Source organism: Carassius auratus, chromosome 3, assembly GCF_003368295.1.
Source record: "Carassius auratus strain Wakin chromosome 3, ASM336829v1, whole genome shotgun sequence".
Classification (NCBI taxonomy): Eukaryota; Metazoa; Chordata; class Actinopteri; order Cypriniformes; family Cyprinidae; genus Carassius; species Carassius auratus.
This window is the reverse complement of record NC_039245.1, coordinates 52,515-77,032: the sequence shown is the minus strand read 5'-3', so window position 1 is coordinate 77,032 and position 24,518 is coordinate 52,515. Positions and strand designations below refer to the sequence as shown.

Genomic DNA, 24,518 nt, shown 5'->3' with positions numbered 1-24,518 from the left:
AACTGATTATTTATCTGTTGGCATTTTGGGACAGCCACTAATTATCTCAACCAACACCATCACTGATTGCACTTCATTTCTCCAGCAGCACTTCTAAAGAGAAGCTCTTGTCTGTTTGCTTCTGAGACGAGAATGAAGACAGGGTCTAGACGACTGCTGCTCCTGCAGGGCTCCTGAGGCCTGAGTCTTGCAGATGTACTTCTGGCGATCTGTAAAGTCCTGCCTTTGCACTGCAGGCTGAGGTTTTTTCAGACTGTGAAGGTCTGAACCAGAGACGACCCAGGCTGTGGACGGACCAGATGTTGCAGGAATGTGTCAGACAACCAGCATGCCAAAGATAATGCTGGAAGCCTATGCATGCTTGAAGTACGTCTCTGAGAGCCAATCTACGCCTACTTGGCAACGTTTCCCTTCGAAGTTCATTTTGCAAATTTACACATGCATTTGGCAGACGCTTTTATCCAAAGCAACTTACATTGCATTCAAAGTACACATTTCTATCAGCTACTGCCTTCCCTAGGAAACAAACCCACAATGCTGTGGCGATACTAGCACCATGTTCTGCTGTATAAGCTACAAAAAGGGAAAAAAGAAAGAGTGCTGGGACGATAAATGTTCCCATAACACAATCAAAACCTATGGAAGACAATACTCTTGCTGATTATGTCATAACTGTTATGCACCACCACAATGGCCTGATAAGAATAATGGTCTTGTGAGATATGTAACTCCTGCAATCGCTCAATTAGTAAAGAGGTCCCCTATTGAATGCAGGGAACCTCAGCCCTCGTTTTCCAAATCAGACACATCCCAATCCACTCCGCACACCCCCTTCGCTCTGTGGCCCACATTCCGGCCAAAGATTCGGGACACACAGCGGTCCCTTCCACCCCCTCTTGACTGCCTTCCATTTCCCTTTTGATTGTGATTGACAGATTCTTTATCCCATTGTACTGAGCTGTCGCCTCTGATGAAGACACACACACACACACACACACACACACACACACACATTGATGTGTAGGAACGCCCGCTCTCGCTCGCGCACCTTGGACTTGTTGCAGCAGATGGAAGGGTCTGCCATGTGAATGCATTCATGATGGGTACGTTTCCAGCCATTTAGAAACCGGGGACATGGTTGTGTATTGCCGGATGTAGTCTGGAAGGACTCTGCTCAGTCCATCTGCAAGCTGCACCGTGCTGAGGTGGTGCGGCTGAGAGGGACAGCTGGTGGGGGAGGCGAAAGGGATGCTCGATGTTGTCTGAAGAGTTTGTCATGAACACAGTTCCTCAGGGATGGGAACCAGGTCACATTCTCTCACTCCGCACAAAGAAGTGTGTGTGTGAGAGGGCTGGGGGTGCCGAGGGAGGGTGGCGGATGGGGACTAGGCCATGACCTCTTTATATCCATCAACATATCATTGGCCGGGTGTGCGCTGTCCTATCTGCAATGCGTCGGAATGTACTGATGCGCTCATTTTGCCTCACTTGTTTTTGGTGTCTCTGTTCGCTGTCACAATCTTTATGTCTCCGCCATATTTTGCTCTAACCTTCTTTGTTTCTGGTTTGTGCTTTTCCCGTTCTTTATTTATTTGTCTTCCTTGCATAGTGACAAACAAAAAAACTACCCCTTGAACCCAGTACACACCGTTTTTGTCCAAAATCACATACTCTGTAAGTAGGGACGTCTTTTGAATGAGTACTTTGCAACCATTTAGAAAGTAGGTAATATATAGTATGAATGTTAGCCGGATGTAAAACTTTTGTTACTGTGTCATGTGACATAGTGTCAGATGCATCGCTTCACTGCTATTCACACATTTTTTCTCCTGTTGCCTCACGGGGCAGAAAAGCATCCATTGGATGTACATTTCAGAATCTCGCCAGAAGTTGCAGATCATCCAGGTACTTCGTTTTTATGAACACTGCCCTTTTCTTTTCTCGTTTCTTGTCTACTATATAGTAGGGAAGTATGCGAATTTGGATGCAACATATGGTGTTTCTCAGTTGAAAGGCTGCTTTCTGGAAAGACATCATATCTAGGCTGTCACAATCACCCACAATAGTCAGTTTGTATTCAGTCAATAAAAATATTTTCAATATAAAGTATTTACATAAAGTGTGGGGCGGAAACTTTTATGTGTAGCTATGCACACTTATTGTAAGTGTAATAATGCACACTTACTGTAAGTGTGACAGCATAGTGTTCATCAAGTGCATCATTCTAGTGTTCACCCTTGAGGAGGAGTCTATGAACCTTTGAAGGACTAGGAGGCACACAACCTCACTAGGATACAGCTTTCCAGTTGAGAAGCACCCATGGTAAGTAACAGCACAGATCTGTATACTACTGCTGCTAATGTACTCTGTCGCCCTCTGCTGGTTCAAATGAGAATGTCCAGCCTCTGCTAATGTTGAGTAATACACAAAAGTAAAGTTTCAATTGGTGTGCTGTAGTCAGTGTTTACGTTTTGAACAAAAAGCTGAGAACATGTTCATCAAAGACTACACCCCCCCACCCCCAAAAGCTTGAACGGCCCTCCGCCACTTCCTGGGTCATCATTTAATTTGGTAACATCAGGCAGTTTTGATTTATATGCTGTTTAATGCTTGATGATCATTGTATTTTACATACACATTTTTTTCAGCTCTTGCCATTCTTTTATACATTTCTTGCCGGACATAAAGATGTGCTTCATTGCCTCCTTGCAGTCATCACATAGTCCTGTTGCATGCTTTCCTATAACATGAAGAGTTTAGCTTTAGATGTCCAATCCTCATTCTACTTATGGCTTGTTTCTCACTTTTACTTCCCTCCTTACTTTCTTTGCCTACTTTATTTTGGATCATGTACAGATGTCTCCAGCAACACTAAAGTGCTAGATGGGAACCCTGAATGAACTTGTTAAACCTCAATTAACATCTGGAGAAATATATTGCAGATCCTGTTGCATCTGTTTGTAAAACCAGTAAACCATCTCCACAAAACTTGTATGCTGTCTTTCTATACATACAGTACTAAGTTTTCTATAGTTTATAGTTTTCTCTCCTGCTAGCCACAAGTCTTGCCCCTTATGTATTAAACGTCTTGCATTTCATTGCAACTTTAGTATTATTAATATTATCACCCTACACATGAGATCTCTTGACTTGCTTGCATCCTAAGTTCATCATTTACCTCCTTCCCCTTTAAGCCCAAGTGATGTTCTGCCAGTTCAAGTTCCTCAGAGTACCTAAATATACTATATTTACAATACTTTAACTTCACAGTCCTCAGTCTTCCCAGGTTTTTGTTATATTTTGACTCAGTTCTCAAAAAAGATTTGGGCAACAGCAATGCGTCAGTCCTCTACCCTAAGAGTTTCATACTTGTCTACTCCCAGACGAGTCTCTGCCAGCCATGTTTTGATCCAGATGTTCAGTACTCTTTCAGAAGATGTGTAAGAGTTAAACACACATTTACTTGTAAATCATTAATATAAATAAAGGCAGCTACGTGATTCTTTTTCAGTTGAATCAAGACCATCATAAGCATCATTGGAATGGTCTGTTATGGTGTACGGTTTGATTTCATATATCAGTTTGTCTTTTTTGTAAATGTTAAATGCTTCAGAATTCACAATCATGGTAACAACTTAAACTCACTCGATTAGGTGAATAAAGGTGTTGGCATTATAATAAAAAATGTAGGTGTTGTTTGTTTGATTTATTTTTCCAAATTATCCATGTGTGTTTGTATTCTCCAGTTTGTTGCACTGAGTTGTTTCCTGGGGCCCGTTCTTCGTACGTCGCTAACTCAGTTAGCTGGATTCGATTGTTGATGATTCGGCGTGATCTTGGATTGTTTGGTTCCTCGAAGCTCATCCCGAAATCTTTCGGCTACCACTGATACTTTATTACAAGAGCATCCTACTGATCCAGGGACAATAGTTTAAAATAATAATCATTTAAAAATGAATTTAAAAGATAATATAATACTTTTGTACAGTCTTTAATACTATAGACACAGCCAGTGTTACTCACTGAAAGTTAATGTTGTAACATAACAAATCTGTTCAAATATAAAATTAATTGCTAATTACTACATTGAAATAAAAATGTAATGCTTGTATTAGAAATTGCGAATCTATATAATTGTGAATGGGAATCATGTAAAAAAATTAAATAAAATAAAAAACAGAGCACATTTCTTTTATCTATTATAACATTTACCGTATTTTCCGGACTATAAGTCACACTTCTATTCATAGTTTGGATGGTCCTGCGACTTATAGTCAGGTGCGACTTATTTATCAAAATTCATTTGACATGAACCAAGAGAAATGAACCAATAGAAAACATTACCGTCTCCAGCCACGAGAGGGCTGGTCTTGGTTCTTGGTTCTTGGTTCTAAATAAATGTGACTTACAGTCCGGTGCGACTTATATATGTTTTTTTCCTCGTCATGATGTATTTTTGGACTGATAAGACTTATACTTAGGTGCGACTTATCGTACGAAAAATATGATATGAAGTTTTGTTCGCTTGGCTGTTTCTTTATAAAAGTCCAGAAATTTGTCCAGAAAGTTTTCCTTTAGGTAGGTGTGTTTTTTAATTATATGATGTCATTACGTTGCTGTCTTGCCACCAGCCAATCCCTGCATTGTTGATCGTGGTTTCGAGAATCGATACATAACCCCTTTTGAACCAACCTATGAATGCGCAATTATCTCAGATAACTCAATCCCGCTATACTAATCATCAACAACAGTTGCGTTCGAAGAACCGAATTAGCCAGATCCTGATTAGCGTGATGATACCATCTTGGATGTTACATTTCACCTTGGATTTAATAAGTGAGTAAGAAGAACGGGCCCCTGTTCTGCTGTAAACTGAGGGGATTGGGAGTGTGTGCGTCTCACTGCTGCCCTATTCAGTCAGGAGAAATGGTGCGTCTGCGCAGGCAGCTGCATGTCAGGCATTTGAGGATGCTCATGGTAATGTGCATAAGCGAGCCAAAGTTAAAGAGCAGGTTGTAGAAAGCGTTCACTGAGAGTCCTCCAGTCTCGTCTGCGTATTTCATGGCCACAATGGGTGTGTAGAGGCTGTTGGTCAGATTCCGGAATCGGGGCTGGCTGGATTCAATCACTTTCTTGGTGCACTGGATTGTGGGTAATTAGGAACAGAATAATAATAGCGACAGGTTTAGTGTATAAACGAAAATCAGTGGAGATTTAAAGGGCAGTGAAGACAAATTAGAGCTTGTAATTTGTAATGCAATGAATTTAGCGCATTCATATGTTTGCAGTCAAACAGTGACACATACTTTAGCAATGTCCTCAGGGGTTTGTCCCAATGCCTCAAAGATATCAATGGATGATTTTATGTACACATCCTTGAAGTATCTGACTGTGTCTGCATCTGCTCCAGGATAATCCATCTTGGCCACCTCTTGCATCATCTTTGTTTCAAACTCTGTATGCACTGGGCCTGGCTCAATCAGAGATAGTCTGGGAGAACAGAGGGAATGCTACATTAGCACTATAGCACTCTTTAATTCCAAGAAGATTCATTTTAAAAAGCCTTTTTACACCAAATCTGATGAGCACAACATGTTTATAAATAGATCAGTCAATTCATCTTTAGAATAAATCTCATAACAGGCATTTTAATGAGAATTAAGTCATAAGTTTAAGAATAAAGTCACCTTTTCTCTAACAATATTTAAAGGCATTTTGTGAAAATGTTTTTTTTTTTTTTTCAGTTGAGAGATATTTCCAGTATTTCTTCTATAATTATAGCAAAACTATGGAGCCCGCAAATGACATGCAAAAAAAAAAAAAAAAATCATTTACACGATTTACTAATTTGTTCCCTCGATGTACTATAACGTGCACACGGTTACTGTTTTGTTTGCTAATTCGTTCCCTTGATTTGCTATATCGTGTTCACAATTGACTAATCAGTTTACACAATTTATAAATCATGCGCATGATTTAGCAAATCGAGGGAACGAATTAGCCTACCTTTTTCTCCATGCATGCCATGTGCAGGTGATTCCTGAAGTTTCAAGAACTTTTATATTCTTCAATAATAACAATAGTTACTAACGGATAAAAAATATGATTTTAGTACATCTTGATTTTTTTTTGGAGGATTTTTAAGGATTATTCGATTATTTCCAATGGCACATGGCATTAAACCAGTGTTGTAAGTGTAACTAAATGACATGAGCATAATATACTTATACAATATCAAATAGTTATACAATATTTTGTAATTTACTGGACAAAAAAAAAACATTTATCATCACAGATCATAGCAATTTGATATTTCATTGATATGTTCATTGTTATGGTTTTAAACCTTGTTTTTTTCATGCTGGAAATTTGGGCTTGACATGCATGGGCCCCCCATCATACGACTCCGGATCACTTACTTCACATTAAACTTCAGCAGCTGCACAGCCATACTCTCACAGAAGCCCTCTATGGCGAACTTAGAGGCCGTGTAGACATCATTGAATATCACACCTGCGGATAATTTCAACAGAGACATAATCAGTGATAATGTCATTGTTCTGCTGCCCTCCCAAAGTGGCCCAAACCATGTGTGCACATATCTGGCTGTCATACTGCTCTTCAGCTACAGTAAGTGCATAACACTGAATGGCCCTATTGTCTCTCTGACTGTCAAGCATTCAGCTGTGTGACACAGAAGGCTTCAGTCAACCCTCTACAGCCTGGTGTGTCCGTCCTACCCTGCAGGCCCATTACGCTGCTCATGACGATAATGTGGCCAGATCGCCTCTTCTTCATGTCCGGCATGACCTCTTTTATCATGCGCACAGTTCCGAAGAAGTTGGTCTCAAACACTCTCTTCATCTCATCCATGCTGATGCTCTCCACAGGGCCCAGCAAACCCACGCCTGCATTATTAACTGGAAAATCAGAGAGGAAACATGGGTGGTTATGCTCTTGCCTGTTTCCTGAGGCACTAAGCTAGTATCGATTTTTGGTGACCACATATCATTCAGTTTATATCAGTCAGCACTCACTCTTTCTAGTTTCTAGAATCTCGTCTCTGTTCATTTGTTTTAGTATTTTATCAAAAATATCAATTTATCAAATTAAATTTGATACATATACTTAATATATAAAATGATGTTACACTGTTACACTGACAGTTTGTACCTCTGCTGATATGTGTTCATAGGCAGTGAGTAAATGATGAAATTTTCATTTTTTTGGTGAACTATCCCTTTAACTGTACCCACAGTCTCTGTATTTTATTGATTGTAATGAATGATAACAAATGATAATGAAATATAATCGATGGTAAAACATCCTTTGCTAAACTCTCGCAAGGTTTGCTTCATTGCTATTACAACCAGTGTTTTATTTAAATTTTTAAAGAAGCCCATTTTTTTGAACAGCCCAAATAAAAAATTGGATTTCCCCTGCAGTGTGAACAAAGCCTATATGAGGTCAAAGGCATGCTGCACTCACTGAGAATGTCGATGTGGCGGTCCTTTACACTGTCAATACATTGCCAGACTGAGTCATCACTGCACACATCCAAAGACAGCAGTGTCAAGGTCTTTCCGTATGTGTCACCCGCCGCTTCCACCAGCCGGTCCTTCTTTCTCAGGTCTCTCATAGTGGCAATAACTTCAAGACAAGTGACAGAGAATCATTTGTCATCAACAAAATTAGAGTAAAAACATAAAAATTATTTTTTATTTAGAGCTAAATAATGGATCTATTGTCATTTTAGAGCTGCTTTACAGCAGAATTAGAATTTGTCTCAGATTTGTATCACCGATTCTGTTTGTTACCCTGAAGTTTCTATAAAAATCCTGTATCATTTAAAGTTCAATTTAAATAAAGGTGAATTGAGTTGACTCTTAGATGCTTTGTCCTCAAATCACTGCAGGAGATTGCAGTTTGATTTAATTGGTTCCCTTTTGTCTTTTTTTAGCGCTGACATATATGCTGACCTAAACAAAGCACTCCGTCTAATCGGAGGTAAGTGTTGCTTATGTAAAGTATGGCTGAAAGACAAACGGAAGAGATTAACATTTTGATGCACTTTGAACACACTGACCTAAATCAAGCGCCCATCTCAGATTTACTAATAAGCTTGCTGAACATCATTCATCTTTAATTCTGTAGTATATATGATTTATACTGTATATCTCTCACTTGTCATGTTACTGCTTCCTTAGCATAAATCGCTTTGGTGTGTTACTCATTTGTAAGTCACTTTAGATAATAGTTTCTATTCTAAAAGTTCCTACTAAATAAATGAAGACATCATTCCACTTGAACTTCAACATTTACATCATAGGCTTAGGCATTACTTCTTTGAAGCTGTCAGGCGTTATTTTAACAGCGTCTGTCGGAGAATATTGATGTTTGATTTGCTGATTAAATCATCTCTGATTTTACAGATAAGGCTGAGGAGCTTCCGTCTGTAGCGGATCAAAGTGTTAAAGCATCATTCATTCGCCTGTCATGCATCTGTATGGTGATGATGGAAACGCAGCTGCTAGGAAATCTGCATTCCTGTCTTCCTGAATGCACTTGTATATATAAAGCTTAATCTGTACTTGATGAGAGAAGAAATTAATTCTTACGACACGCAAAGCCTGTGTGGCCAAACTAGGCCACAACTTAAATGTGTTTGCGAGAACAACCGCCTCATTGTTAAAGCTGTTGTCTCAGAGTAAGTCTTGAGGCAGATTAAACATTCTTGAATGAGCCGCTCTGTCTTGTAATTCGATTTTTTGGCTTTCTTTGAAGTTGGCATATATCACTGCTCCTCATTATAACCAGAACCAACGAAATGTTTAATCTCAGAGGATTTCGTTTTTCTGAATAAAATCCACTGTTGCAATACTTTTAGAATTAGAACAAAGTTCAAATGGAATTAATTTAAAAGATGGAAAAGAATAAAAGAAATGTGTGGATGGAATAGTTCCTATTCTGATAGTGTTTCATTTTAACTTTCTTAAAAACATCCCTTTTTTGTAGTAAAACAAAAGGACTTTAACAGGGGGTCTGTAGTGCTACCTCTTAGTGTTAAAATGACAATATGATAACTATAACCAAGGCTAAAGAAGCTTGTTTTGTTGTTCTGTACACATTAAAACATTATTACACGGCTATGTGGAATACTTGATTCTGACTGGTCAAACGCGCCATCCAGCGGTATGTTATTCCCAGATAATAACCGCCAAATTGAGTAACACACCGCTCATCCGGGTACTACGAGATGTCCTGAGCGGTGTATGCTTAACGAGTCACTCCGCTATCATTGAACATCTGGCGCCATCTTGTGACTGAAAACACTTAACCACCGCGTGTTACAATGGAAGACTTTATTAATTTCAACATATACGGTAAAAACAAATCTTTTAAGCGGTGTAATAAGCGCTTCGCGTCAGGGTCCTGATCATCCTGTCGGGGTTTATTCTGAGATAACAACCGACTGGATGTACATTATCCCTTACTTAGCTAAAATTTAAATATAATGTAGAAGTACATCAATAATTGTACAGTAATCATCATGCCAACTTTATACATTTCAGACTTATATCTCAATCCACCAAGGGCCTGAAAAAGGTTGAAGACCCCTGGTGTAAACCAAACGCATTGTATTTGACTGACATTAATGAGTCCCTGGATGTAGCGGAGTAGGAGATAACAAACGACCAATGGTTTTGCCCTGCACAGAGTGCAAATGAAGTCTTCAGACGACCCTCGCTTTACAGCCCTCACTTGTACAGGTCTCAAACTTTGTCCCTCTCCCAACACTCATTCCAGTGTGTGAACTAAGGGCGCATTAGACACGGCACTAAACCAGGGCAGCGGTCTACAATTCACAGCCATAAAGGGAGCTTTGTACTGGAGAAGTCACTTGAAAGAGAACTGGCAGTCTCTTTATGATCTCCGCCTGGCGAGCGGCATCCTTGCGGAGCCGTACCCTGGAAACTGCGCTTTCACATGACAACAAAGAGCCTTTGGGTTCAGCTAGAGAAAATTGAATGTAGAATCTCGCGATTTGGATGAGGAGACAAACGAATTCTCAAATATAAAGCGTGTTATGTAATGAAAATATTACAAAATAAGACTTTTATGTTATCGATTAATACCCCCTGTAAAAATGTGTTAACTTCTAGAATCAACAATTTCGAACGTTCTAAAATATTCTAACAAAAGCAGCACGTTCTAGAGACGTTTGAGCGCTGAAGGAAATAGAACGCAAATGAGCGCGTTTACCATGGTAACGCTTCTGTTCGTCACTGGCCAGCAGCACGGCGATCCGCAGTCCGATCCCGGAGGAGCAGCCGGTGATCAGCACCACTTTCTGCTCGCCTCCACTCGCCATGGCAGCTCCAGTCTCAGCTGCGAGCTGGAGCAGCGGACTTTAAAGAACTTAAAGCGGATCATGCAACTCGGCGCTCATGTGAGCGGGTTACGCGGTCACATGGCAGACAGAATCGCTTAGTTAAAGGAGGACATAAAAACGCATGTTTACTTGCGCGAGCATCAGCGTTTACTGTACGGCTTTGAAAAACAAACAGATTAACACAGTTAGATGCATTGCGAGCTGTGAGTGCAAAGGGGAGAGAGGTGTGTGTGTGTTTGGGGAGGGGGCGGGGGTCTAAGGCGAGAAGAAAATACAAATAAGTAAAACAACAAACATTTTAAATGAAACCATTTGAATTAAATTAATACTGATTGTTAATCCCAGTTTCACGCCTACTAGTCTGTTAGTTCAGTGTAATGAGTGATCATGATTTTAAAATGCTGCTGTGATTGTACAACACTAACAGGAAATTATATTTTATTATATAGCCTACTATAAAGTAAAATATTAATACTGTTATATATATATATATATATATATATATATATATATATATATATATATATATATATATATATATAGTATAGTTGTATAGTATAATAAAGTAATTTTGGTTTAGTTGCAATCCTTCATAAATATTTTTATTGCTGATTGAAGGCCTATTTTTGTTTGATATTGCACTCCATTTTGATGCAGATGGAGACCGGTTTTTGTTTTGTTTTTTTCTTAATGTTTTTAGTAGAATCATTTTATTTTTAAAATGATCTAATAGTGAATATAATGACTATAAGCATATCCTACACTCATATGAGTAAAGCCTCTTAGTAATTACATTAGTCTGTACTGCCACCTGCTGGTAAAACTGAATACAACACATGCAACTTTAACTCACATGACGATGATGTTTTTTTTTTTTTTTTTAAAGATATATATACATATATATACATATATAAACATATATAAACATACATATATAAACATACATATATATATATATATATATATATATATATATATATATATATCAATTAAATTACATTTAATATATATATTATGTGTGTGTGTGTGTGTGTGTGTGTGATCGTCGTTTTAAATATATAATTCACATTTTCATAATGTTAAAAATAGCTAAATAAAAATCGATTTATAAAAGGCATTTGAAAATTAGACAAAAATAAGTGAAGGAATAACGTTAATTAAAGTATGTAAGCCAACAGTATTGTGCATGACAACTTAATTATTAAGAAATGTACTGTGAAACTCGACTTTTAGAGAAGCTAGAACGTGAATCATCCTTGCCTCTGTAAAGCTTGCCACAGTGATGCAGAGGTGCTCTGGGTGTTTGCCAGGGGATTTCTATGCTGTTGTGAAGGTATTGTGGATGGTTACAGGGAAGTGGTAGTTGCTAGGGGGCTCTGTAGAGTAGAGTTGCTGTAGAGGTTTGCTTTTTGGCTAAAATCAAAAGAGCCCACCCCAAGTCTCTATAAAACTGTGGTCCCAATATGGCTTAAGACTCAAGACTTAAGAGTATGACTTAAGATTTTTCATTCACTGGACCAGAGTCACATATAAAATTAATAGACAAGTTACATAAAATAAAGTATCTTTAATGCCCATATCACAAACAGCGCAGGTAAAAGTATGTTTATGCACATGTTTGTGTATATTTAGTAGGCTCGTTACCCCCACATAAAGGCAGCTTTTTAAACTGGTCCTTAATTGAATATTTTGATATCATTTGCCAGAGGGTGTGTGTAATCAGTACATACTGTAATAGATTTGGTCTGCTTAAGACATCTAACTAAAGTATGTGTAAGCAGAAGAGCACTTGAAGCAAAATTAGCTTCAAAAGTGTGTAAATGATACCTACAGTATAGCCTTTCTATTATTATCAGTGATAGCATGTAGGTCCAGCAGTCTGGGGCTTTGAAAACATTCTAATGAACTGTTTCACTCTGATTGTTGGGAAGTTAATAGCTAGGATTAGGACTTTGACACAAATGTTATTCCAGGATAAACAAAAGATACTGATCCAGGTCGTACTTGGAAAATTATAGTCACTGTAGGAATCTAGTCTGGTTTCATCTGGTTTACATAATTTACATAATACATAACAGATCATCGGGATGTCAAATTCTACCTCTGAAAAGGAATGTGTTGCATACTTAAGTTCTTCCCTTGTAAAAGTGTGATGAATTGTGTTGAATGTGCACTAGTAGTGGAGTAGTGTACTTCAGTGGAAGTTTTTTTTTTTTTAAACTGCACTTGCAAATAATATAATATTATGTTTTAGTAATTTGTTTATTGTGCTTTAAAGAAGTATACCTATTTTGTAAGTTGACTATCATACAGCACATATAAAGTACTTAATTTCGAATTTGAAATGTAATGTGTTTTTCCAATTTACATTTAAAGTTAATATATTATAATTTTATCATTATACATGTGTAATTAAAAATGTATTTAAGCACATCATGTACACTTTTAAATAGAAATGACATTAAAGTATATTTTAGTTTATGCATGCTAATGTGCTCATGTAGTTAAATATACTAAAGTGTCTTTCTTTCTTTCTTTCTTTCTTTCTTTCTTTCTTTCTTTCTTTCTTTCTTTCTTTCTTTCTTGTATTATCATTCAGCAACAGGTTCTGGAACCCCAGCAGAATTTGACCTGATTACATGTCATATGTTCAGTGAAAATGTCCTTTTCTGAAGACTGTTCAAAGCGATTCTTTGGCAAGGGGGTTAGATGTCAGGTAAGTCGCAATTTGGACATCACTGGGAGGTGTCAAAATGTGGATAATAAGAATGAAAAGCTCTAATGCAGAGGTCACACGTTTGGGCATGTTGACTATGTTGCGACCACAGATGCAAGCATAAAGCAAGTTTTTAACTGAAGAAACGAGACTAACAAACAAAGTTTTATATTTTATAGTTAAAAAAAAGGTCTAAAAGTAAAATCTTTAGTTCGAACTTGAACAGAGCCATCTGCAGTTTTGTCACTTAGCATGTCACTTAGCATGACAGATTAGCTTGGGTTGATGGGGAGGATTGAGTTTGATGCTTTGCATATCTGCTCTGTGGAGGCTGGGTTTGTTTACAGAACGATGTGATATGTCACAGGCCTCACTGTTTGTAGTTATTGATAGGCCTTTTAAAGTCTCTGCATTGTTTACTAGCATGGGTTCCTGGCGTGCTCCAGCCCTCGCAGGATCAGCCCCCGTCCTACATACTGATGGAGTTACACACTGGACACCAGTTTAGCCTTACAGCCACAAAAACCCACAAGTTCATAACAAAATGGCGAATGGAGAGTTTGAGAGAAAGGAGAAATAAATCAGAATTCATATTTAAACCACACCGAATATAAACTACTTTCACATGCAAAAATAGAAATATGCTAATAGTGAATTACTGTGACCTTGTTAAGGCAGCTGACAACAGGCTTACTGGTGTTGACTAAAACTTATGGTTGACAAATGTTTAAGGCACATTTTGGTCTCTTTCTATTCTGAAAGTCACTGGGAAGGAATAATAATATATATGAAGTTGAGAAGTTTGTTCCTCATTTATAGTTGATCCAACTGAAGGAAATGCAATACAGCTGAATTAGAGGTTGATACAGCCCATCAACATAAGTTTTATTAATGCACGTAGAAAGAAATTACAAGCTGATAAATCTTTTGGTAGATGTAGCTTTTAAATTCTCTTTTCTCAGATTTAACCAGTTAATTTCCAAAATTTGCTCTAGGGAAATGGATAGATGAGAGGATAGCTATGCATGAGGCGTCATACTGTGCTTTCCTCTGTTTTAGGAGAAAGTAGACAGGTGTGTGTTAAGTAAAAGAAGTAAATGGATGAAGCTGAGTGCCAGGGAGGGAATTTTTGCCTCTAAGCTATCACTCTGGCATCTCACACAGGTTTAGAGAGGGATAAAGAGAAAAGGAGAGTGTGTGTTGAATAAATAAGCGGCAGTACAGGCCTCTGCTTGCTGTCGTCCTACAGTACAACCACGCTCTATCTTTCTGGCTGCATTCATTCTCACTGTGGGTCCACATCAGCTTAATGCAGAATTTACATTTAGAATACATTATTTGTTACTTTGTTTGACTGTAACAAACTGTACTGACTGTACTTTGTTTTGTCTGGATATGACCTTTGACCCTTCGTCTACTACCTATGACTGCACCCAAGTTGAGTTCAGTGGCTTTCTGGTTTCCTGTCTGTGGAGATGGGTTCCCATAGACCAGCATAGGAGCATAATGCAGTTTTTTTTTATTTTTATCTTGGCTCACTTGTTGCACTTGATGAGATAAGAAATGCCTAAAAAAAACAAAAAAACATTTTGTTGTTTAGATTGTTGTTTTAGATGCGTAAAGTCTAGTGACACAGGTTTAATTTATTGAGCATTGAGACCAGGGTTAAAATCCAAACAAATATATAATTTTCTTATTAATAAACCAAGAAAGACTCCAACTGAACTTGACAGCTAGAGCATTTTTATTGTGTGGAAAGAGCATGTTTGACATAATGATAAGGTTTCATGATAATTGCTTTTTTTGTTCCAGTGGGAAAAAACGTTTTGGCCACAGTGTTTTAGTCAAACACTTTTTTTCTTTTCTTTTTTTACCTAAAAAAGATTCTGAAGATTTTAGAAATTGCATTAAATAAACTGCATTAATTAAATTACTAAATTAAATTAAAAATAAATAAAATAAAACTAAATTAAATTAAAAATAAATAAAATAAAATAAAATTAAATTAAATTAAAATGTATTACAAAAAGTAAAGCAAATTAATTAAATTTAAATGTAATAAATTTAAATCTGATCTTTTTGCATAGTTATCCAAAAGCCAGACGCTTGTTGTTGTTTTATTTGGATTTTGTCTCTATATGCATTCCATGAATGAAATGGTTACTATTGCAATGAAATGTTTACTATGCACAGCTGGTTTTCTATGCGATTAATTAAGTTGAATGTGAAATTGTTAGAGTGAAAAGTAGTTCTTATGTGTTGACTGTAAAGCACACAAGACTGCAGGCTTTTTTCTGGGCAGCTGGAGGCGAGTTAGAGACACAGTCACAAGAATGTTTGCTGCAGGTCAAGAGTGGTGCTTTCTGCTCTTTTGTTTGTTGTCTGCTGAGGAGGTGTGGGATGCAAACTCCACAAAAGCAGGGAGAAGAAAAGGGAAGGATGACGAAAAAGAATATGTGCCTTTTTTTTTTTTTTAAAAAGGAGGCGAGCTCACATAAGAAGGACAGAAGAAAGAAAAAGAATGGAAAGCTTTAGGAAGTGGGCAGACAAACGAGGAGAAACGAAGCACGGGATAGATGACAACACTGCATTTGTGTCTGGAAGTGCTTATTGATTTACCGGCTCATTAAAAAAAATGATCCTGCATGCTAATGGTTCAAGACATCACCACAATTGTAATGATCAAAATAAACCACACACTAAGAACTCCTCCCTCGAACGCAGCAGTCCAGACCAAAACTGAGGTGGAAAAATCTGTTGTGTCTTGATACAGCAGGCATTTTCCACATCAAGAAAGAGCTGTGCTCCATTACAGGAAGTCTGGTCCCCCTCTTCCTTAAGAATTGAATATTTTCTACTTCTTTAAGGGGTATTAAGTGTTTTTTTATGAGGTCAGTGCAAGGGGGACCCCCGGGACCCTTCATTTAGTAGTTTATAATTGCACATCTTTGAGCCTTGGGTGATTAAACTGTTGGAAAATAAAACAAATGATACTAAAGATGTTTAATTGAGCAATTTCAGGTGTTTACAATATTCTCATCCAATCGACACCTATATAGTTTTCCTCAGCACAATCCAGACCACCTCCTTTTACACCCCCCCCCCACCACCACACACACACACACACCCTTCATCCTAAAGATGACCCTTCAATAGCTGTGACATTTGTTTCTTCTCAGACACTTGATGAATGATCGTGAGAAGATCTGTGTGGGAACTTACCCAGGAATTAGGAAGAACATTGATGTTAAATAGATTACATCATGATAGCCTATTATTTGTTTTAAGGTGTTACACTTTATTACACTTAGTTGCTTATAAGCATGCATATTAGTTTAATATTAGCCATTTATTAGTACTAGTTAAGCACATATGAATGCCTTATTCTACATCGCCAGTCCTACCCAATACCTAAACTTAAAAACCTCTCTTTTATTAACTATTAATAAGTTAGTAATTGATTGAGGGAAAAGTTGTAGTTAATAGTGAAGAAGTGTTCCCTATTCTAAAGTGGATTTATTTGTGATTGAATCTGATAGGAGCATGCATGAGGAGGTTACATAAGAAGTCAGGGAGAGATCAGAGGCTGCAGGGCTGGAGGGAATCTGATGTGGATCATATATTCCTATGGGTGCCAGTCAGTAAATCATTGGTCATAGCTGACTGATTGTAGACATATCCAGGAGCGTTTCTCTTAGCTGGCTTCCTCTCATTGATCTTTCCTCACATCATGCATATAAAGCAGATATGTAACAGTGGGAGTTCACAGGACGTCTGTCATACATCTACAGCTCACTACAGTAGCTTTGACAGCTCTCCCCTCAAAGAATTGGGGCATGCTGGTCAAATCAGCACTTATGCGATTGGATGAGCAATCAATATGAGTTTGTTGCTTTTTTTCATGTAATATGTCTGTTTCCCCTTGAGCTTGCATTAAGTACTTTAAAGGAAAATTCTTATGTGCATAGTGAATGTAATGTTTTCAGACACTTAATTGCATGTTAATTGCAAAAGTGTATTATAGTTTAAATGTATATTAAATGCAATTAGCTGAGTGTTCATTTTTTTATCTTAAAGTACATGTTTGTATGGAATTTGATAATTATATTGTCTTGGAAATATGATTAAAGTGTTCTTACAAGCATTTTGTAAATTCTGTTGTCATGTATTCACTGTAAATGTAATATCAAATAACACACTACAGTTAGAATTATAATCATGTATTTAGAATGTGCTTTAGTATGATAGACATCACATAAGTGTACTTCTATATATGACAAAAAATAATAATGAGATATACTTTTAAGAGTTGAAAAATACTTCAAAGCATATAGATGCAATAGAATTAATGCTTCTTTTTCACAAAAGTTGTTTCAATGTCATCTCCACATGCATTGTCGTTTCTGGATGTTTTAGATTTTGTGAGGTTATATGATTTAAGAGATCTGTATTTCCAAGACTGTTTTCTGCTTCATTTATTAATCAAAATATTTATGGTCAGGTCCCCATATCTTTTTGGACTTAGGAAAATTTGCCAATACATTCAATGATAATTCAAACATGTATTACCGTTTATATCTCAGTGCTGTGATAACAGGATTAAATTCTCAACGGATGAAAAGACTCCCATCAACAAAAGAATAATTTCAAAGACATTTTTTCTTCTCAAAATCCCTCAAATTATTTGTTGGCAGCAGTGGAGACTCGCTTTATTACTTTGAAACATCAGATGCATATTTTCCTCTTATTTGACAAATTGCTGTCCTGTCCCAGCACGTTCCACTTTTCTGAAGCATAAAAGAAAACAGTTGTTATTCCAAGATGTCTGGATCACCCTCGCTTTTTCTTTCTGTCATTAATGATTTTATTCATCCCTGTATTGTCATTCCCGGCTCATATGGCAGCAGTATCTCACCTGCGTCATTCCACAAGTTCTTCTCTTATCTGAGGTTCCCTGTAATGAAAGTCTCCAATCTGAACCATCACTAACTCATGGAGACTCCACAGGAAGAGACGAGTGTAGATGAATGCTGCAGATACGCAAGAGCACTTTACTCAAGTGCCCATCAGACATATGTCACAGAAATGACCTCTAGACATGGAAGCAGTGCGGTCAACATGGAGACCTCTGAGATTCTTTATCACACTCTATGGGTGGCTGTCTGTTGTTCCTCCTCAAGGAAATCTTGAATGGTTTAATTCCCTGCCAGCTCTTATATCTGTTGTAAGTTTCTGGACTGTTACACGAGACTGATTTGTATCAAGTCACAGATGTGCTTTAATGTAACTGCATGGTGTGCCATATGTTCCATGAACCCAGGCAGACAAAAGAGGTGGTCATATTTCAATGATTCAAAGTGCCAAATGCAACATGAAGCCAATAAACACAATATAAATTAAAGCTCTCTATTTTTGAAATGAGAGTAATACAGGCCTTCAGTGCATGAATTATGTGTTGATCAACACTCTTACTCTCAGCAAGGTCTTTCACAACTTAATTCCTAACATGTGGCTTGAAGAGACTTTGGTTTTGATGACTTTCAGCTTCCAGGGAATAACTCAAATTTGAGTGATGCATTTATATGAACAGCAACTTCAAAGTCATTTTTGCATAAACGTGTTCCTTAGAAATGAGAAACTTTCTTAAGAAGTTTGTTTGGACGGTGAATAGGGATTGGGTGTGTTAAGAGATTCTCCTTGTTGGAGCGGAGTTCTTTCTCAAATTCAGAGACTGATTTTGTCCAGTGGAGTCCAAATGTCCAAATGAAAATGAGTGAAGAAAGGTTTCTTTAAAACCAAAAGGAAAGGAAAGTAGTAGAAGTACATCAGTATTCAATGTGCACCATACAAAATAAATAAATAAATAAATAAAAAAACTAGTAAACTTTATAATAATTTCGCAAGGAGTATAACAGAAAGAACTGAATCTGAACTGAATGCAATGTTATCACTTAATTGCATGTTAATTGAAATTAAATGAAAATACATTTTGCTGAACTTTTCCATGTAGTTTGCTGAACTACAGAATTGTTTTGACATCTTTAATTAAATAATTACTTGTATTGTCTTTTAAATATGTTTAAACTGCACTGCCAAATGTAACTGCAAACATTTAGGAAATCTAAAATATACTTTAAATCAAATATATTTTTTAATTTATTAACTTTAAATGTAATATCTCAACACATCAAAATATTTCTTTAAATCATGATAAAAGTAAAAAAACAAGGATTTTAAAAAACAACCACTATTAATTGGACTTTATAAAGTGCACATTTTATATGGAAGTATATGTATATATATATAAAGTACACTACAAGCACACATTAATGTAAGCATTCAATTAAGTGCTTGCATGCTTGCTTACCAGCCATGGTTGACAGGCAATGATCTGCTTGCATTTTCATTGTGTGGAAAAGAGCAACTTTTCAATTAAAATAAGCTCCTTTTCTGGGAAAAAATCAGAATACACTTGGAGCAAATTCTGAGGGGCCATGTTCATCAATTTAAATGAGCTTGAAAATCATTGATAGAATCAATTCTCACTTTCTGCTTAAATGTCCAACTTCATTCTTAGTAACTATCTGTTAAACCACAAGGAATGCAGGTCTATCTTATGACTAAATTGAGGTAAAAGTGTGTGTTAGAGTACAGAGTTTACACAGAGGATCAGCTGAGATCTGTAAAGATATCTGAATATCTCAGAGGCTGTAATGTCTTTTTTTCCCTTTGTGCACTTCCCAAATCCATCCCATGTTTATCTTCACGCCCACAGGGTGGATTATCACTGCGACTAGATTGTTTCTTGAGAAAGGCTCTTGTTAACTAAACATTAATCTCTTTTTGTATTGCACAGAAGATTTAATTTCGATAGGTTCCTTAGAAGACAAACAATGCTGATGAACATTTATAATATTCAGCATGAATCATTTGTATGAATCAGAGAGATACATGTGCAAAGTGACCTGAGAGCAGCAAGCATTTCCTGTATGACAAATATGTACAAGGTCATGCTGTGAGGGGGATGCAGGATACAACTGAGAGAAAATGAAGAAAATAAAACTTGTTACATTTCATAGTGTGTCCCACACTTCCCCCAATCTTGTATTCTGTGTTTTTCCCCCAAGGAGGATCAAGAGCATCACTTTTCCTACTTTCTTCTGTTTCTCTTTAAACTTTATTAGTGCTGGCTCCTCCACAAAGGTCTGTCACAGTCTGGGTTATGGTGATGTCAGCTCCATTAATTATTCTCAATTAGAGGATTCCATCCTGTAAAGGCTTGTCAGTCTGCAAGTCCAAACAAAAGCCGCAGCAGAATTTCTGGCCAAAGTGCCTCAGCAGCTTTGCAAAATTTACAGGCAATATAAAAAGTATGCATTGTGACAATGAAAGTAGGCCCTGGTGGGATTTCCCTTCTTTATATGCAAAGCATCTCAGCCTTGGCATGGAAAAAAGCACAATGTCATAAGACATGATTTCCCGTATTGAATTTTGAAGAGAGTGAATAATGGACAGATAATCATTCTGTAATCTGATTTGATGTGTTAAGATAAATACTAGTGCCAGAAGGAGTGGCCCGGGGCCACCGTCCACCTTGTGAGTATCATGGAGACACGATCTTGTTGCTGGGGGTGTATTGTTAGTCTGAGAGGAGCGAGATCAGCAGATAACCTTTCCACTGTTCCCACTACGCTTCATTAACTGACCGAAAGTATTCAAGTTCTTTTATTACTATGAAGTTCAAGGCTTCATCGTTCATATGTATATGCATGTATATATTATTTCTCATTTTGAGTAAATATTGAGTAGGCTATACATTTGGATTTTAGCTTGGCTGGTTTTAAGAAGGTCTTTGAATCTGACCAGTTAAAATCATATATATATATTCTGGAGATCATTGGAGGGAGAGGAGGGACGTGGGAGAAAGTTTGGAAAGGAGTGAGAGAAGGCAGAAACTAAATGAGAGGGACAGAGTTTAGCGGTCTTGGAGGAGAGGAGGATACTCAAGGAAATACTACAGACCAGGACCGCAGCAGCACTTGCCTCTCTCTCTCCCTCTCTCTCTCTCTCTGTACGCTTATGGCTCCTGGGCTTTCTCAGTCGTAATCTCCAAGCGCTTGAGTGGGTCCTGAGGTAACGGGTCCTGAACATGAGGCGGCTGAAGGAGACTGCGTTCTGCGCGATACTGCCGCTGCTTCTCTCTCTCTGCACCACAACGACGCATGCAGGTAAAGTAGCCTACATTTAAACTTCAACCAATAGTTTTTAACAGTGCTTTTTTGTTCTTAACATTTTAAGAGTTTGAAAGCTTAGGTTGGCACATACTTATTTCCTGTGCACTTGTTACAGATGCCGCTGCGAGTCGATAACCCGTGCTTTAGAAGTTGAGCAACATGTTTTGTTATCGTGTGAAATTGCGGGAATGTCGCGTGTCTCTTAGAGTTGTTTACCTCAATCGTTTTATAACGAGCTCTCGTGAATGTGGAGGAAGCTTGAGATAAATGTTGACCATGTTCCGCTGGTTTGAACTTGTTCAGTGGGATTAAGGATGATTGACAGCCTCTAATACAACTTTAAGATTTTCTAAAAAGCCGGTTTCCAACACACTTTACTTTAGTTTAAACTGTATATTGATTTTTTCCCGTGATTTATTCGGGGTTTTGCAGCTGTGTTTAGTATTTAAACATGGATTGCGCCTTATTTATAACAATTAATATAGCTTATAATGTATTTTCTAATAATGGAAGCTGTTTTTTTAACTGAGTTTGGGAGTTTTCGGTCATACATTTTCCATTAATCAAATTTACATGGTCAAAAATGTTTGCCATCCCCATCACAACCCTGCCGAACTCCACCCTCTTTTTATGTAAACAATTTGACTGTTTGATGTGAAATGTAGCTCCATACACCATCTGGGCAATCTTTCCATTAGAAGTATATTGGGAATTGTGTTAAAACCCTCATTGTCCATTTTCTTTTTCAATGGTTTTGGTTATATTTCAAATTAAATACACAAACTTGTTGATTCAAACTGTAATTCTGTCATTTAACATCCATTATCCTGAACAAAGTAATGCATAAGTTGTCACCTCAGGAGGGTGGTGGTCCCCTCTAACAGCTTCAGCTGATGGTGTTACAATTCACAACACTTGCTGTGGTACTATGTTTTTCTATTATACCCATTTTAATTGCTTTCACAACTCTTTTGTTTTTAGAAAGCTCTATTAGGTTAATTGATCAGGTTTAATTACCTGACTCACAAATATGGAATAGTCAAGGAAGGAAATTCATGTTTGAGTTTCGACTGTCATGTAATGTTTGAGTTTGCACGTGAATCATGTCGGTTTGCTGTGAAACAGTTTGACATTGATTTGAGATATAGGTGAATGAGTGCTTCCTGACCCACTCCAGTAGGTAAAAATTCCTATTTGGGCAGTTGGCCACATATGTCAACACCATAACCCAGATCAGACTGCATAGATGTGGGCAGTTTCACCTGAACACTTGTTTTGATGTCAGAAATATGGGTGTGCCCTACATTAATAATGTATTTTTTATGCAAAAAATGGTGTTGGTCTTTTATGTAGTATGTGACAAATAATGTAGTTTAACTTGATGTGCTAAAACAACTAAAACTGAAATTAAAATTAATATAAACTATATGGACATATATATATATATATATATAATAATAATAAAAAATACACAACAAAATTACTAGAGATCTGACAAATTAAAATGGAAAATATAAAGTAAAATATGATTCAAAATGTTTATAAAAACTATAATAGTATCTTAATGATACTAAAATAACTGCAACTAAGCTTTTGATGCTCACATGTCCTTTAAAGTTAGGTGTGTAACCTATGTAGGCTTATACATTTTTCCAATGAAACCTGCAAATAAAGTTTTAGAATTTTCAAAAATTAACAAAGGAAGCATTATGATATAAAATAGATATTTATTATTTCTAGATCACTAATTAACTAAGCAAAGTAACATTGGATCACTTGACTCCGTGCACAGGCAGTGGAGATCGAGTTCATCCAGATCATCATTTTACACAAACAGTTTATGTAAGTAGCTTGAGTGCTAGTGACATTAAAGCAAAAAGTGGACATAAAAAGAGGACATAGATTTAATTAATAATTGCAATGAATTCATTGTATATGTTGATCAGGTCATATAAGTCAGACTTTCTGAGAGTATTTCTGCAGAGAAGATGTGAGATGTGCAGTCCCAGTGGTATCACTCCTGTCTGGTGCAGCAGTGGTTTCTGATATGACGGAGCAGGATGTGGTTAGTTGAGTCAGCTGTCGGGTATTTGATTGCCCCAAGAAAGTCTGGTGTTAGTTCATGTGTTTAACTTTAGGACTTTGCAGCCACAGTGTGTTGTCATGTCTCACATGGTGAACAAAGGCATTTTTTTCTGTTTGGGATTCTCACCTCCCTCTTCCTCCCTATATTTATATTCAGTCGATCTGTCTCATCTTCAAAAAAGGCCTTGAGTGCTGTGGAAGGACTATTTCTTATGTTGCATCTTCTCTTTATGTTTATCACATGTGCCTCGTCCATGCCTGGTCCTTGCCATCCCCAAACCTCACCTTTCACACAGCCTGTTTGGGAACTCATGGAGCATAGCAGCCATGCATGTTCCTTTTGAGCCAACTGAACAAACAAATACACGAAACAGTATGCATGAGGATATGTAAAGACAAGAGGCCAATAAGGATGGGAGATTCCACTCAAAAAAGCCCCAAAAAGCCCTTTCTTACTCTAAACAGACATGCCTCCCTGCTGCTGAGGAACTTGGCCATCAGTGCTGCTGTGCGAACTGTGTCCTCCATCCAGAAACAATACAAACATCTGGCTCACAGAAGCAGAGCTCCATCCTCTTTTCTATATGACTTAATACTGTATTTCGTATCAAAGGCCTTATGATCTTTCATGATTTAAAGATCTTTCTTATGATTTCTTCAAATAAAGTCCCCAAGTCATTTACTTTGCGGCCATATTTGTAACCACCCGGAAAATCTATTTCTAGACATGCAAGTGCAGCACTTATATGTTTGAATGGGGGAAGGCTTTTAATCAAAGTATGATCCCCAATAACATATTTCAAATCAGAAATAAAATCTAAAATTCATGGTAAAATTTGTATTTACAGGCTAGCCCAGTTGAGCAGGGGTGTCCAAACTTGTTCCTGGAGGAACACTGTCCTGTAAGGTTTAGCTCCATCCCCAAATAAATAAACCTAAAACCAGCTAATCAAGGTCTTCAGATAAGAAACTTCCAGGAAAGTGTTGGAGCTTAACTCTGCAGGACATTGGTCCTTTACGAACAGGAATGGATACCCTTGTTCTAAAGTAACCTGCAGTTGCTTGTTGGGACAAAGTCAAAAAAAAAATC

General features: G+C 37.3%; 2 protein-coding genes across 2 annotated transcripts in view; one reads left to right on the top strand and one right to left on the bottom strand.

The window, feature by feature from the left end:
* Positions 1–4,375: 4,375 nt before the first annotated feature.
* On the bottom strand, positions 4,376–10,618 carry LOC113042216 (retinol dehydrogenase 8-like). The gene is made up of 6 exons (XM_026200871.1): positions 10,264–10,618; positions 7,489–7,650; positions 6,741–6,920; positions 6,420–6,513; positions 5,307–5,490; positions 4,376–5,141 (listed from the first exon to the last, which is right to left on the bottom strand). Exons 1-6 carry the CDS (start codon positions 10,370–10,372, stop codon positions 4,914–4,916), a joined length of 957 nt encoding a protein of 318 aa, XP_026056656.1. The 5' UTR covers positions 10,373–10,618; the 3' UTR covers positions 4,376–4,913.
* A 10,424-nt stretch (positions 10,619–21,042) lies between these two features.
* The window catches only part of LOC113042206 (collagen alpha-1(XI) chain-like), a 43,826-nt gene continuing 40,350 nt past the window's right edge, over positions 21,043–24,518 (top strand). The window contains exon 1 of the mRNA XM_026200859.1: positions 21,043–21,337. Within this exon, the coding sequence (XP_026056644.1) occupies positions 21,259–21,337 (79 nt within the window). The 5' untranslated portion in view covers positions 21,043–21,258. The remainder of the gene's footprint in view (positions 21,338–24,518) is intronic.